Genomic DNA, 15,763 nt, shown 5'->3' with positions numbered 1-15,763 from the left:
AGAGTCTTCTCTGTTTAGGCTTTCATTTCATTTTTGCTGGGAGGGGGGGGGAGGGGGCTTCTTGAGGAGACAGTGGAAGTTGGGTGTTGTGAGTTTTGAGAGGCAAAGCGAGTAATGCTTTTTTACGGGGGAGGGAGGCGGAGGGGGAAGTTAAGGAGGGTAATGGGCTGGAGGAGAGTAAATATGAATATACTATGGTTCTCTCTCTCTCTTGTGGTGTGCTGTGATGAAGTGTGGTGAATGGTATGTATGATGACTTTGCGAGGTGGACAGAAAAACATGAAGCCCGTCACACATCAAGGTCCCCATCAACTCAAGTGATCACTTGAAGCTTGGGACATACCAAAAAGAACATCACGAAAAGAAAAAAGAGACACTGCTCAAAGTGGTGGTCATAATCAAGTTTCGCTCCTTTCCCCCTTGTAGCCATCTATCTATATATACAGCCTGACCTGCCCATCACCCAGTGTCGTTAATCCCACACCAAGAATTCTTAAGGCAAAAAAAAAAAAAATCATATTTCATTCCCCAGTTCCATGTTCGCTGTCAAAAAAAACACAAAAGCAACACCCCCCAAATAAACTCAAAAGAATCACTCGCTATCCTCCCCATCAACCTAAAAACTATCCCACCCACCCACACCCACCCCCCATAACATCCCTCAACGGGCTTGTGGGAGATATCTCTAAACACCCGACAAAGGCCTCTCAACCAGCAAATCCTTCGGGGGCTCCGCATTAGAGAGCCCCCCCCCCTCCTCCTCCTCGACAGTCTCCAAGTTGCAAACCGACAACCCCGACCCCCTTGGCTGTTGAGATGATGACCCCCATGGTGCAACCAATGTCTCCTCCCGCTCAGCCACGGCTCTCTATTCCTGGCTCGCGCTCAAATCCATGCTCTGATTCCACATCATCTCCAGCTGCGCCCTCGTCGCGGCATCGTTCCCGCCATCCACCAGACTGGCACCGCTCAGTCTCCCCTTTCCACCACCACCTCCGTTACCACCACCCAACTCATCATCAGTCCCCAAACTGCTCGCCGCGCTCTCCCCAACCCTCAACCCGCTGGCCGCTCTACTCGGTGGCCTAGTGCCCCCTCCTTCAACAGCCAACCTCCCCAAATCTCCTCTTCTAGTGCTCGCAGCCCGACTAGGCGGCGGGATCCTCTGCGCCTTGATCTCCATCCCAGGCAGCTGCCAAATCCTCGCCACCGACCTCGCAATCGGGTTCTGATGCCGTCTGACACTCAAATACTGCATCCCCGTCTTCTCCAAAATCTTCCCATGCTTCGGGTTCGCCGTCCCATAATTCGAAACAACCCCCCCACCACCCCCGACAGCTCCCATGAGCAGGCTCGGTGCACCTCCACCACCAACAGGCACCATCGCCTGCCCCGAAGCAGTCGACTCCAATCCCGAGCTGGCCCGTTGCAGATTCAGCTTCTGCTGCGTCCGGTTCATATCCCGCGGCACTACATAGCCGTTTCCGTTGCGCCTTGTCCTCGCCCCATTAGACTGGTGTTGAACCCCTTCCTCGTCGTCAGTATGTTGCTGTTGATCATATCTCCCCCCATTAAGCTGCTCATGCGCATGCGACAGACTCCCCATCGACCGCGGCCGACGCGGGATACCAGCGTCCGCCTTGCCGCCCAGCGCAGCTCGAGAAACACCCCCCTTGTTCGCAGCAGCAGCAACGATAAAAGAGTCAGCCGCTATGCCCGAGCCGGGCTCCTGGCTGCTCCCACCCACAAACCTCGACGTGAGCAGCTCCGCCCTCCCGCTGCTCCCAGGTCTGGGTCCCACCCCTCCCGCCAACTGCATCAGACTCGCCTCCCCTGGCGACATCCTCTGTGACGAACCCGGCCGTGTAGGCGGAGCAGACGGCAGTCTCGGCGCCGGCGGCCTAGGCGCAACAGCAATCTCGGTCGACATCTTTGGCGCAGCACCCTGAGAAGGAGCCCTGGACAATATCCGTGAAGTAATCGTATTAGCCAGCGTAGCGTTCCGGGTAAAACTACTGTCCGCACTATGCAGTCCGCTCCCACTCTCGGGCGGCGCCTGTTGTTTACTCGGAATATCTCTATGCGACGTGGGAGACGGAGGCGACGCTACAACCGTAGGTAGTTGCTTATTCTGTATTTCGTTCGTCGGGGGAGGAGGAGGAGGATTCGGATTCGTCGGCTGTCCGTTCCCACCAATAGTAGAACCTCGTCTCGAAAGCAACGGTGAAGCAGAAGTGCTGGCATCAACCCATTCCCCGTCGTCCTGACTATCGTCTTCCTGCTCGTCGTCTCCCAGATTAAAATGAACCTTGGAACCCTCCCGCGAAGATTTGAGTTTGTTCACGTTTGGATTCGAGACGGTATGTCGATGCAGACTCGTCGTAGACTTGCTCTTCTTCCCCACATCCGCCTGGGACCGATTGCGCTTCAGGTTCGTCTGCGACACGTTCTTTTGTATGTGATTGGATGACGTGGTAGCATCCCCGGTGAGCTTCAGCTCCGAGGTTGCTCGGCGATGGTGGTGACGTTTCGACACCAAAGTCAGTCCCTCCCCGTCTTTATCTGGTGAAATCGAGCCGCTGCCGTGTTGTCGGTGGTGGTTGTTCAGTTTGGTCGTCGAGGCTGTTGCACCACCGTGGTGCTTGTGAAGACCCTTGGAAGACGGCACTCGCGCATGCAGCCGTGAGCCACCACCCACAATGTGCTTTTGGCTCTTGACACGGTGATGCGGTTGCACCACGGTGTGTTGCTGTGTTTGATCGCTGCTGTCGAAATGAATCATGGATGGCCGTTTTGATTGGCCGGCACCCGGCGCCTCATTATTCTCTCTCGCCATGACAGGCCCTTTCGCTGTGTCCTATTTCGACCTAACGTCCCCTTTTTTTTTTCTGTCCTTCCGAGACAGTTTCCTGCACCACCTGCCGCGGGGCACTTCAAAGAAACCTGTCCGGCTATGAAAAGACGCACTATGAACAACACCTTCTTCACTAGGCCGTTCACAGCCTTGCTGGCTCTAAAGCCTGTGTGTGGTCAACAAAGCCGGTAACGGCGTAGTGCCAATGTATATTTCTCCCCCTCCAACCTTCAATTCGTCATAGAGCACCGGAGTACGAGTAACGGGGGAGTATGCGGGGTTTCGAAACTTGCAGGGCTCGCAAAAACCGCAATCGGATTTGTCTCGAATATCGAATCGGGGCGTGTAACCAATCGAACGCCGAGAATCCTAGACCTTGCACCGTGAACCGCAGGACCGGGAAGCTTTGAGAACCGGAGGGTACCGGGATAGAAATCGATGCCGAGGATTTGATGGGTTTTCCGTGAACGCTGCAGAAATGTCGAGGTTGAAAATTACGAGACAAATGGAGATGTTGAACTCCACGAAAGGGTCCAGAAGCGACTGGGCTGGCCTTCTAGTAATTCCAATTGAGAAAGAGGACTCACATCCCCCAGAGCGGTGACGGCACCCCAGAACAATACAAAGTTTCTGATTGGCCAGCTTTCAAGCCATCCCCACTACGTCTCCTACCCCACACAGTAATTATCCACCATTCTGTCAGTTACTTCTCGACTTCTCGAGGCCAATGAACTTGCTCCTGATAAATTCACATGCAGAAAAAACAACGCTCCAAAAGATAATGCCTTGTAACTGTGTGTATTTGTCCAAGCACACAGTTGAACTCTTGCCCCTCCCATACTGTAGCTACCTAAGGTATAACCAACTCTGTTCCCTGTTCCTTTGAAATTGCCCTCTAGAGTTACACAGCCAGACGAACGTGACGACACGACGGCCTCCTCTCATTAATCGAGTAATACAAAAAGGAAAAAAATATCATGAAAAATGCCCAAAATGATTTCGCTTGCCAAACCAAAAATGAATGATGATTTTTGTTCAATCCTTTCCTTCTTCCACTTACTCGGCAACCCAGACAGCAGCCATACCCATACCAGTACCAATGCACATGGAAGTGACACCAATCTTCTGGTTTGTCCTCTTGAGCTCATAGAGGAGGGTGGACACCTGTCTGGCACCGGTGCAGCCGAGAGGGTGGCCGAAAGCAATGGCACCACCCTTAGGGTTGATCTTCTCAGCAGGGATGCCAAGCTCGTTGGCGCAGAAGAGGCACTGAGAGGCGAAAGCCTCGTTGATCTCAAAGATGTCAACGTCCTCCTTGGTGATGCCAGTGAGCTCGAACACCTTGGGGATGGCCTTCCAGGGGCCGAGACCCATGAGAAGAGGGGGCACACCAACGATGGAAGCGTTGACGTACTTGCCGAGGATGGTCTGGCCGAGCTTCTCGGCGGTGGAGCGCTTCATGAGGAGAACGGCGGCGGCACCGTCGGAAACCTGGGAGGCGTTGCCGGCGTGGATGCTGCCGTCCTTGGCGAAGGCAGCACGGATCTTGCCGAGGGACTCGACGGTGACACCCTCACGGATGCCATCGTCCTTGTCGACGACAATCTCCTTGGTCTCGCCGGACTTGGGGTCCTCGTACTTGACCTTGAGGGGAGCGATCTCCTCCTTGAAGAGACCAGCCTTCTGGGCCTTGACGGCCTTCTGGAAGGAAGCGGCAGCGAACTGATCCTGGACGGCACGGGTGACGCCCTTGGCCTTGGCCATCTGCTCAGAGAGGACACCCATGGGGACCTTGCAGTTGGCAGCCTCGGGGTGGCTCTCGAGGAGCTCGGAGAACTCGGTCACGGCGCCGGGGCCATACTGAGTGGACATGGACTCGACACCGGCGCCGATGCCGACCTCGATCTGGCCGGAGCGGATGGCGTTGGCAATGTCAACGCAGGCCTGGAGACCGGAAGAGCACTGGCGGTTGAGGGTGTGGACGGCGGTGGAGTCGGGGAAGCCGGCAACAAGAGCGGCAGCGCGCATCTCGGTGGCGCCACCACCGGGGGCGAGGACGGTGCCGACAACGATATCCTCGACCAGGGCGGGGTTGATCTTGGAGCGCTCGATGATGGACTTGAGGGCACCAGCCATCAGGTCGGCGGCGGCTGTGTCCTTGAAGCTACCCTTTCCACCTCTTGTGATGGCCGTCCGGAGGGCAGCGGTAACGACGATCTGTTGAACAAGGCATGTCAGTTATGCGCCGCGGTTGTCATGTGTCCAGGTCAAACTAACATCATCGGGGTTCTTCTCCAGGAGCTTGGCCTTGCCGCCTGCGGAGGCGCCGCCGGAGATCTGGTTGCCCAGCTGAGAAAGTCTGTCGAGAGCTTCACCACGGAATGTCAGCCGTCACGCGCCGGTCATCGGTAGGAAGTCTACTCACCACCCATTGTTGCGGTTTGTGGATCTTGTAACGAGCCAAGGGACTTGAAAAAGTGGTGGAACAAGGAGTTATACAGGGTCAGAAGTTGTAGGACACAACAAAGAGAAGGGAAGGATAGTTTTTAAAAGGTAGTGGCACGACAAACAGAGAAACGGATGGACGGGGGCGGGGGTTGGAGATGGTTATAATTCAAAAAGATACCTCGGAGTAGCGGTTGTTTCCCTCGCTGAACACAACAGCCAAGGTCGAAAAGCGCATTCCACAGCGAAACTGTCCACCCACGGCGCCCGTGTGAGGCGAGGTTTCGCTGCCGTGTGCTCCGTGGCCAGCCGCGGGTCCAGGTGATGTCAGAAAAAGGCCGAGGCATAGCCAAATGCGGCCTAGTGCGACCCGGGGTGCGTTTTCCTCTGATGCATCCAGCTCCTTTCACATGCAAGATGTTTTCCGCCGCCTGGGCAATCCCCGGTTCCCCGACTTTTTTTGGTTTGTCTCTTCAAAAAAAGAATCTCCATGGATTCCATAATCACGGGGTAGTAAGAAACTCTGGGGAAGAAACAAAAATAGCCCAATTGGCATGTGAGATATCCCTCAAACCCTCTCTCTGCTAAGGTCTTGTCGATCGCCCATGCCCGCTGCAACTCCAAAACCGGACTTACTCAGGCACCATAAACAGCCACCCTTGCCACAAGATAATTGAGGATACTTAAAGTAGGTTAACATGCCCCTACAGGATAGTCCATAGGCCTTGAAAGATGGTTTATAGGCCTTTAAAGATAGTTAATAGGCCTTTTGAATATTCCCAAAGGCCTATTAAATATCTTTGAAGGCCTATAAACTATTCTTTAAGGCATGTGAACATACTTTTTGTGTGTCAACTATTTCGTGGTGAGGGAGACAGCCTCAACATCGACAAATAACGGTCAGGGAGTTGTTTTGCTTTAGGTTCAAGCGATTGACTCTGATGGTCAAATAGTACCTGCATACACACACACCACTTGTTGCAGAACGGTTCCACCGCGGGGGCCGGTGTCGAGTCCGATTCCATGTTCTCAGAAGAGCACGAGACATTACACATCAAACACCAAGGAACATTCTCATGATATCGAATTCATTCATTGAAAGATTACCAAAAAAAAAAAAAAAAAAAAAAAAAAAAACACCTCGTGGTGAATGCATGTGTAGTAAAATGAGAAAGAAAAAAAAAAAGAAATACCCAAAATTGACTTCCATCGCTTCAATCATGTCATGATGTTCTTGTCATATCCCTCACTTGTGGAAGGACTTGACCTTCTCAATCTCATCCCAGCTGCCCATGAAAATTCCACTCTTGTCATGAATATGCTCCGGCACCACCTCCATCAATCTCCTCATCTGGCTGTCAACCGCCTGGCCACCAGCTATAATCACTGTCAGCATCATATCTCCCTTGCCCATAGATCCATGTGTCAAACTCACCGTTCTCAAAAACCATCGCCATCGGCGCACACTCATACAAAATCCTCAACTTCCCCTTCGGACTCTTCTTGTCCGCCGGGTAGGCAAACACCCCCCCATAAAGCAACGTCCTGTACGCATCCGCCACCATGCTCCCGATATACCTGGCACTATACGGCTTTCCCCCCTCCTCCTTCGCCTCCTTCAGACTATTAAAATACTCCTTCACATTGTCCTCCCAATACAAACTATTCCCCTCATTCACACTGTAAATACTCCTCTTCTTCGGCAGCCTCATGTCCGGATGCGTCAGAATGAACTCCCCCACCCCGTTATCCAGCGTAAACCCGTTCACGCTCCCCCCCTTCATCGTAATCACCAGCTGGGCGGACGCACCGTACATGGTGAACCCCGCCGCGACAAGCTCCGTCCCGGGCTTGAGGATGTCTTCTTTTGTTCCCGTCGACCCCTCAGCCAGCTTGTGAATCGCAAAGATTGTCCCGACGGAAACACCAGCGTCGAGGTTGGAGGAGCCGTCGATTGGATCGCAGGCTACGGCGTAGCGCGCGTCTTTGGCGTCTTTGAAGTAGATTACTTCCTCCTCTTCTTCCGACACTAGCAAGGCGCATTTACCCGACGAGCGCATGGCCTCGATGAAGAGGTCGTTGGAGATGACGTCGAGTTTTTTTTGGTCGTCGCCTGTCGTGTTGGAGCTGCCGGCGAGGCCGGTGAGGTTGACGAGGGTGGCGCGGCGGATGTAGTAGGCGATGGACTTGAAGGAGAATTGGAGGGCGTGGCAGAGGAGCCTGAAGACATGAGATTGTTAGAGGTGAATGAATATGGGGGGAGGGAATTGGTAAGAAGAAACGTACGTAAAGTCACCGGTGGCCTCCTTGTGCTTGACTTGCTCTTCAGTCAAGAACCGGGTGAGCGTCACAATGTTGGTGTTGATCTTCTCCGTCTCGCCCTCGGAGCCGTTGCTGGTGTATGCTGAAACCATCTTGACGGTAGTTGTTATGTTTTGCTGTTTGTGAGAAGAAAACAGCTATGTGAAGTTTGTGATGATAATGTTGGTGGTGGTAGACCTTGAAGTAGTGTATAAGTCAAAGCGGGATCTACTTTATGACGCCGTCAAACCAATCGGGTGAATGGAAATCGAAGCTTGACTTATACACACACAAGCAAGCAAGGTGGGTATCTAGGGCTCTTGTTGGTGATGATGTCGTCAAACAAGATATGACGAAGTGGATTCGAGTATGAGTGGAACAACCAGGTATAACGGGAAGAAAAAGAACAGGAACAACAATGAAAGTTTGAAACGGCCAGAACAGCCAACTTATCTATTTTCCTCGACCGCGCCCCCAGGCCAGCAAAAGACACACTCCCCCCCGCCCCCCTTGGAGCCAAAAACACCCGACCCGACGGCACAAGGCACCGGTATCTGTGATTGTGTATCTAACGAAACGTATTATCCCACGTTAATTCCGCCCGTCCTTATCCATCCGTCCACCCAGGGATCACCACCCCCCCCCCCCCCCGGGGTGTGTGTGTGTATGTGTGTGAGCTTGTACCTTGTTGAACTCATCTGCAGGAGGTTTGTCACTTTTGTACGGGGCCGTGCCCCTCGACCGGCCGCCGTCGGCAGAAGCACGGCTATGGAGGGGTAATGTCTGACATCACATTTGATCATTTCAAGCCTGGGCTTCTTCGCTCTTTATAAATCCCCCAAACCACGCCTTTTTCCCCAATTCTCCCCTTGCAGACCTGTCTCAGGTTGGTTTGATGCTGTTGGTCCCAACTCTGTATGTACATACTGTCTACATCTCCAAAAAGATAACATCCCAAATAAACGATACTCCAAATGTCTGATGTATTCCCGACAAGATGATTTCCCGGGTCGCAAGTGCATGCACGTCCGTCACTCGTCCCGAGCGCGACCCACCCCATCCGTTCAGATCCGGCAATCCAGAGAAGTCTCGGCATTTGTCTTGGCCTTTTTCAGCCCAGCTTTGACGTAGCCAACCAATCGGGTCACCCCATTTCCCCAGTTGTTAGCTAAGCCGCACCATCCCGGCCGTTTTCTCCAGGTTCAACCACTGTTCATCTGACCTGGTCAGCTGGGGAACAGAGGCTTCTCAGCATGCTGTTCCTGGCATGGAAACACGAAATGTTGGGATGTTGGCTGCTTTGGAATGCTTCAGGGGAATGGTCCCGTGATATGTCCAGTTTTCTATCCCTGATGTATGGTCAACCCCACAGAAAGTCCCCCCTTGTCTGATAGTTCATATCGAGCCGGTGATACTTGGAGAGCTTCAGTATCGGGCCAGACCAGCTCGGAGGACCACCACAGTCCTGCAGCCTGGGAAGCAGTATCGGTCTGTCGTTGTGCTTGTATGCATAACCGTCCCCAATCTCCATAAGAGCCGGCGAGACCTGTCTGCTCATGTACCCGCTGCCATCTGCCGCACGTCCTCTCCAGTCTGGGAATCCAAAATTAGGGTCGGTAGTGGGCCGGTCCGGTGGGTAGTTGTTTGGACACGGCTCCAGATTGGCTTCGATAACTCCGCCCGAAATGCCAATGTAAAAGTTGGGCGAGATGTCTGACCCTCGGGCAAGCGACCAGATGTGGCGCTGCTGTTGATCAGTGACCTGGAAAGGTAAAACTTGGCGTTCGGTCGATAGTAGATGTGTTTTGAGAGCTCGTGGTACTGGCACGCTCGTCCTTGCTTGCACCTTTCATTGCCGAGATTTGACTTTGTAGGATTTTTCAAGAACGCTTGCGAGGGTCCTGGGAATGGCGATGAGTTCAGACACGGAAGACCTGAGGTGTGATGGTAGGGTCGCTCCCAGCGAAAGTCGAATATCTTGACGGTGAGGCCATCCCCCCCTCCGGCAACGAAGCGCTCTGTGCCGTATGTCATGAGGGCCTCAGCATCAACCCATGGATCAACATTGTCTTGATAGACAGCGTCAAACGGTGATGGTGTGCGTAAGTCTTGTAACCTACAGACGGTGTTAGTACCATGGCCAGACGCGGTTCGGAAGCTGTCAGGTTGACGCACCTGATAGTCCCATCTCGCCACGCACTGAGAAGTAGACTGGTTCTGCAGCCTCCAGTCCGATAAACAGGTTCTAGAGAATTGGGACAGATATTTCCATTGTCCTTGAGCTCAAACTGAGCTGCAATTGATGCATTCTTGGCAGCTGTGTGATGAGTGAGGCCCGTTGGTGTCAGGGAGAGGTAACGGAGAGGATCGGGAGAGCCACTCAAAGCCAATGCAACGGTTTCGCCCTGTTCCATCCATTTGGCACGACTGAGTCTCGAGGTGTTCAGGGAGAATATCTCTGTTTTGAGATCAAATGTAGCAGATGGCTCTAGTTCGGTTGTGGCGTCCGCAGGAAGGTCGAATATGGCCAGGCCATTCCTCGTGGCAGCCGCTATTCTTGTGCTGGAGCCGTGTTGAAGAACATCCAACGAACTGAGATTTTCCGGTTCTGAGCCGTTGTTTGTTTCAGATGTTTGTGGAGGACCGAACTTGAACTCCGAGATGGGCTGGCCAAAGCGATCCGGTTCCGCTGATATGAGCGACAGCGTTCCATTGTGCCTTCCAGTGACAACAGCTCGTCCGGTGTGGTGGTTGACGATCTTTACCGAGTTGACATCATCGTAAGCCGCCCTGAAGCCCAGTTCCTTGCCATTAACGCTGTGCCACGAAGACTTGGACGGCTTGTCCGGTCCCTGGCGCTCCCTATACCGGCCAACGATGTCTTCTCCGGCACCCCATACAACGAGCTCTTCATGGGTGGCTGGGTCGAAATGAGCATCAACAACAGAGTGGAATAGACTTCTCCCCCTCGTATTCCCTCGGTGCCGTCTCACCTCATCGCCGTGTGGTGAGTGTAGTAGAACTTGGAATTGCAGAGCTCGCCGGTCCCAGCATCGACTTTGCCAGGTTAGTGATTCGGCGAGTTGTTCCCAGGTGTGGCGATTTCCGTTTGGAATGGGAATAGACAGAGAGGGAAAACTGCGTTCCACGAAACGTCGCCATCCATCGTTGTTGACAGCGCTATGCAGCTTCTTGCAAGTCAAGGCAAGCGCTCGAAGGTCGCTTGCACAGTCAAAGTTGGCGAAAACCAGGAACTGGATTTCCAGCGGAAGGTCGATGAAGCTTCTGGGCACCGAGGACCCCATTGCTTCTGAAACTAAGAGCGGCCAATGAAATATACGCAGTTTGCTGTTTGTAAAGCAAAGGTTGTATGAAGATGAAGAGACGTTGATGTTGAATATCAACCGTCTGCTGCTTGCTTTTGACTTGGTTGACAGGAACCAATGACACAACACTGGATGGAACTTCTGAAGTGGATTCCGAGGGTCATCTATCAATGCCGTGACTCAACTGCCGCACTAGCCACAAAAGGACTAGCGTAAATATCTTGACCAATAAGACATCCGCTCGAATCTCAATCGGGCAGCCAGATTACCCGGCCAAGGCCAATTGACTCCCAACCTGTCTGCAGTCATCAATCTTTCATGCACGTTGAAAGCGAGCCCGCATCAAAAGGGAAAAGAGTCAGAGACGTTTTGGAAGCCTATGAAGATGGCTGGTGGCTTCACAGGGCTGAGTTGCGCCGCAGCCGCCTTGTTTGCTTTTCTGACATATCGTTTCATCTTTTGGCCTGCATTGTTCTCCCCTCTTGCGCGCATTCCCAACGCTCACTGGTCCGTCCCGTTTTCCCGCCTCTGGATCCTGCGGATTCGATTCACCCATCGAGAAAATAAAACACTCTTTGCCGCCCACCGCCGTCACGGTCCCATAGTCCGAGTTGGGCCCAGCGAACTGAGCATCGATGACGTGGACTGTGTCCGCACTGTTTACCAGGGTGGATTTGAGAAGACTTCGTGGTATTCTGTCTTTGACAACTATGGGTATGGCACGCACAGACAGCAATCAATCGTCTTGCTTTCTACTTGTGCTTACACACTTTCTAAAGCGCTGTCTGCATGTTTTCGGCAAGACCTTCTGCCGAGCACTCGGCACGGAAGCGGTTGATATCCCATGTCTACTCCAAGTCATACATGCAGTCGAGTCCGGCGGCTTCAGCCCAAGGGCACGCCATTCTTTCCGAGAGGATTCTGCCGATTCTTGAACGGTCCGCCAAAGATACCCAGCTTCCCCATGGCATCGATATCTATTCGGTGTTTATGGCGGCAACGATGGATTTTATCGCCGGCTACCTCTTTGGGCTGAGGAATGGAACCGACTTTCTAGGCGACAAGGCCTACAGAGAGCACTTTCTCGAGCTGTACAGGGCCCGCCAGGGTTATGGATATTACGATCAAGAGATGCCACAGTTCACCAGATTCTGCCGCAAGATTGGCATTCCCTTTTGCCCCAAGTGGGTGGATGCAGCCAATAAGGAGCTTGGCGACTGGTGTCTACGGCTCTGTGATCAGATATCCGCCTCTCCCGACACAACTAACACTGACCCAAGGGATGAGCCTGTAGTATGGAAAAGTCTAGTTGGTGGGCTTCGGAAAGATGAAACTACGAAGGGCAAGGACTCGCTCCTGTATCCGGCTGTGTCCAACTTCCGGCTGTCAGTTGCATCAGAGCTTTTCGACCATGTGCTGGCAGGCCAGGAAACGGCTGGCTTGGCCCTTACATATCTAACCTGGAGGCTATCACAGTCATTGGAACTGCAAGAGAAGCTGAGAACTGAACTTCTGGGCATGACACCAAACCTGCGACAGCGCCCAGATGGAACGATTGATATGCCGGATCCCAAAAAGTTGGACAGTCTCCCTCTACTTCACGCCGTACTGACAGAAACACTACGCCTTCACGCGCCAATCCCTGGGCCACAGCCACGTCAAACTCCTGAGGCGGGCTGTCGTCTAGGCTCGTACCATGTACCGGGTGGCGTGAGGGTGGCAGCTTTGGCCTATACTCTCCATCGTGACGAGGCAGTCTTTCCAGATGCTGAGGAATGGGACCACACTCGGTGGCTGCCGGGTACGGGAACAGAAGACGAAAGGAAACTGCGGAACAGGCAATTCTGGGCTTTCGGCTCAGGCGGTAGGATGTGTATTGGGTCCAACTTTGCAATGAATGGTGAGTTGTGCTCATGCTTTTGATGGCATCTCTGCCTGTCTGACGTCTTCAACAGAGATGAAACTCATGATCGCGGCCATCTACTCCAACTACACCAGCCACATTGTGAATGATGAGGGTGTAGCGAATCAGTCAGATGGGTACACCTCACGTCCTGCAAGCGAGCAGCTGTATCTCCGGTTCGAGAAGGTTGTATGACGCCGAGCGCGCGAGCATTGTCTTCCGTTACACCATCCCCGGAACAACAAAGCCAAATATACAACAATCTGGGTAGCCTCTTCGCCCAAGACTAATTTCCAGTCTTGGGCCAGACCCGACTGTACGATAGCGATAGCATTTCCAAGACATTGTCGTCTGCGAAGTCGACTTGTACATAGAACTACGTCGTGGACATAATAACTGGCACTGCAAAATACTGAACCAATCTTCGAAAAATATTTGGTAGCTCTTAAAAGATAACTAATAGCCTTCCTAGCTATCTTTTTAAGCCTGTTCACTATCCTTTTAGGCCTCTTAATTATCTTTTTAAGGCCTATTTACCATGCCTCGAAGCCTTGGTTTTACCTCATGATCTCTGTTATTTGGTCTATGTGTGCTCACTTATAGCCATCACAGATCGAATCATTGCTTTTTTTAAATTTTTTTTTTGTTCAGGAACCTGGAAATGTCGGCTTGTCCCAGAGTCTGAAGATTGTTGCAATGTCGCAAGCCCGGCAAAACTTCGCACTGACCACTTCAACTTAGACTTCTCATTTCCATCTCGCAACCTGCTTCACACCCACAAAAGCAACTCTCATCCACCAACCACTTCCAAAGACATTATATCACCAACATGTCAGAAACCCGAAAAAGAAAACACCCCGCCAACGAGTCCAGTATAAAAAGGACCAAATCGAGTAAAATGACGAAAGAAACACCACCCTCAAAACCGCCATCACAACCCACGCCATCACAACCCACGCTATCCACCACTCCCAGCAACGACGACCCCTTTCCCGTAAACTGGCCCAAATCCCTCCCTTATCTCACTACCCCCGCCTACTCCCCTCAAATAACACCCTCCCAACTCTCCCTCCTCCGCACCCTGGATCCCGACCTCCCCACCATCCCGGGATCTTTCCCCCTCGGGCCAGCACCTCACGTCAAAATAACCCCCATCACTGATCCAAAACGTATGTCGCGTCCCCCCCCTCCTCTTCACCCTCCCCCATTTTTATTCCCCCTTCTAAACCCCATTTAGATCCCGCCCACGGCCAATCCGGCCTCTTCGCAACCCAACACCTCCCCCCAGACACCCTCATCCTCCCCTACCTAGGCCACTACCACCCCGGTTCCGGCCCCGGCCTCCAAGACGAAGATTACGACTACACCAAATCAGACTACGACCTCTGGCTAGACCGCGACGCAGATGTCGCCGTCGACGCAGCCAGAGCTGGCAACGAGGCTAGGTTCGTGAACGATTACCGCGGTATACCCTTCACCCCCCCGGAGCCAGTCCCCGGGCAGAAGAAACCACCAAAGCAACAAAAGGGGAAGCCAAACGCCGAGTTCAAAGTCGCGTGGGATGAGAGGACGGGACAAAAGGTGATGAGCGTGTGGGTTTTGCCTAGGGGGAAAAAGGGGTTGAATACCGGGATCGAGAGGGGGGAGGAGGTGATGGTGAGTTATGGGAGGGGGTTTTGGGAGGGACGGAAGCAGGAGGGGGAGGGTGAGAATTGAAATCTGGGATTGGAAAAAAAAAGGCTATTCTATCACGAAGCCGCCGCCTTCTTCTTCTTCTTCTTCTTCTACCATGAACCCACCCCCTCCCCCTTCGTCATCGCTGTCGAGGTTGGTGGATGGGAAGAAACCACCCCTTCCGGCTGAGTCTTCATCTTCGTCATCGTGAAAGGGGGTGGCGGTGTCGTCGAAATCAGGCATGTCTACCTCTTTGGCTTTACCCTTGTCTTCTTGCTTTCTGGCCTCGGCTTCCGCCTCAGCCTCCTCATCCACCCCATCCATGATCCTCTCCCTAATCCTCAACCCCTTCAACATTCTTCTCCAGACGGCGAGCAACATTCCCGTTTTTCTCTCCTGCTCCTCCTCCACCTCCATATCTTCTAGTCCTTGAATAACCGCCTCCATCGCCCCCTTATACTCAACCGCAACCACAACGCCCCTCAACACCGCCGTCCCCTGCCTCCCCCTAAACTCAAACCCCGTCAACGCCGGCGCAGCATCGATCCCCAGTACGAACGCCGCCCTCCTCGCCCTCTCATGAGGTAGATGCACCCCCCCCCGTGGAACCATACTCGGCACATAAACATCCACATTCCCAAACCTATTCCTCGGCACCCTCCCCCCCACCACCGGAGGCGGCACATACACCTCCGTCTGACTCTCAATAAAAACTGGATTCCCTGCCCCTTGCTCCCCCTCCTCATCATCATCACCATCACCCAACCGCCCCTTTTTCTTCCTTTTCATCTTTGGCAGCACCTTCACCGGCACCTCCCCACCCTTCACCACCCTCCCCAACCTAAACCATTTCTCCCTCGTCCTCGCCACCTTGACATCCCTCCGTCTGTAAATCCTCTCCAACCCCCCCCTCCCCCCCGCACTACCAACCGTCCCGCTAACCTGCGCCCCTGGTACCAAAACCTCATTCCTCCTGAGATGCCTCTCCAAAGCATAAACAGGATGATCCCTAAAATCCATCACATTCCTCGGCATCGGCTCCTTCAGCTCGGCCGCTTTCAGCTCGTTGAGTTCAATCTGCAGCAAGTCCGTCACGGACGGGGGCTGGTACCTCCTCAGCGCGGCCCTCAGCCAGCGTTCCCCTTTCAGGCCGTTGCGTGATGAAACTAAGCCGTCGATTCTCCACCGTCTGGTTTTTGAGTTGTACGCTTTTGCGTAACGGCGGGTTACGTCCAGACAGGAAAAAGTCGGGGTTGAAGG

The 15,763-nt window shown here is 53.2% G+C and overlaps 7 protein-coding genes across 7 annotated transcripts; 2 read left to right on the top strand and 5 right to left on the bottom strand.

Annotated features, from left to right (window-relative positions):
• Positions 1 to 868: 868 nt before the first annotated feature.
• PODANS_4_9340 (uncharacterized protein) lies at positions 869 to 2,836 on the bottom strand (the record flags this gene model as incomplete). Its single annotated transcript, XM_001905855.1, has 1 exon — positions 869 to 2,836. The coding sequence occupies one exon, from the start codon at positions 2,834 to 2,836 to the stop codon at positions 869 to 871; it is 1,968 nt and encodes a 655-aa protein (XP_001905890.1).
• Positions 2,837 to 3,910: 1,074 nt separating this feature from the next.
• On the bottom strand, positions 3,911 to 5,286 carry PODANS_4_9350 (uncharacterized protein; the record flags this gene model as incomplete). The annotated part of the gene is made up of 3 exons (XM_001905854.1): positions 3,911 to 5,071; positions 5,132 to 5,223; positions 5,280 to 5,286. The coding sequence occupies 3 exons, from the start codon at positions 5,284 to 5,286 to the stop codon at positions 3,911 to 3,913; spliced, it is 1,260 nt and encodes a 419-aa protein (XP_001905889.1).
• A 1,259-nt stretch (positions 5,287 to 6,545) lies between these two features.
• PODANS_4_9360 (uncharacterized protein) lies at positions 6,546 to 7,713 on the bottom strand (the record flags this gene model as incomplete). The annotated part of the gene is made up of 3 exons (XM_001905853.1): positions 6,546 to 6,676; positions 6,735 to 7,519; positions 7,586 to 7,713. 3 exons carry the CDS (start codon positions 7,711 to 7,713, stop codon positions 6,546 to 6,548), a joined length of 1,044 nt encoding a protein of 347 aa, XP_001905888.1.
• Positions 7,714 to 8,960: 1,247 nt separating this feature from the next.
• Positions 8,961 to 10,905, bottom strand: PODANS_4_9370 (uncharacterized protein; the record flags this gene model as incomplete). The annotated part of the gene is made up of 3 exons (XM_001905852.1): positions 8,961 to 9,193; positions 9,319 to 9,716; positions 9,776 to 10,905. The coding sequence occupies 3 exons, from the start codon at positions 10,903 to 10,905 to the stop codon at positions 8,961 to 8,963; spliced, it is 1,761 nt and encodes a 586-aa protein (XP_001905887.1).
• Positions 10,906 to 11,305: 400 nt separating this feature from the next.
• On the top strand, positions 11,306 to 13,024 carry PODANS_4_9380 (uncharacterized protein; the record flags this gene model as incomplete). Its single annotated transcript, XM_001905851.1, has 3 exons — positions 11,306 to 11,640; positions 11,706 to 12,826; positions 12,882 to 13,024. 3 exons carry the CDS (start codon positions 11,306 to 11,308, stop codon positions 13,022 to 13,024), a joined length of 1,599 nt encoding a protein of 532 aa, XP_001905886.1.
• Positions 13,025 to 13,658: 634 nt separating this feature from the next.
• Positions 13,659 to 14,545, top strand: PODANS_4_9390 (uncharacterized protein; the record flags this gene model as incomplete). Its single annotated transcript, XM_001905850.1, has 2 exons — positions 13,659 to 13,998; positions 14,067 to 14,545. The coding sequence occupies 2 exons, from the start codon at positions 13,659 to 13,661 to the stop codon at positions 14,543 to 14,545; spliced, it is 819 nt and encodes a 272-aa protein (XP_001905885.1).
• A 24-nt stretch (positions 14,546 to 14,569) lies between these two features.
• PODANS_4_9400 (uncharacterized protein) lies at positions 14,570 to 15,763 on the bottom strand (the record flags this gene model as incomplete). The annotated part of the gene is made up of 1 exon (XM_001905849.1): positions 14,570 to 15,763. A coding segment is annotated over one exon (1,194 nt), but the record flags the coding sequence as incomplete, so codon positions are not given.

This window comes from Podospora anserina, chromosome 4 (genome assembly GCF_000226545.1).
Source record: "Podospora anserina S mat+ genomic DNA chromosome 4, supercontig 4".
NCBI lineage: Eukaryota > Fungi > Ascomycota > Sordariomycetes > Sordariales > Podosporaceae > Podospora > Podospora anserina.
This window is presented reverse-complemented; position numbering and strand designations above follow the sequence as displayed.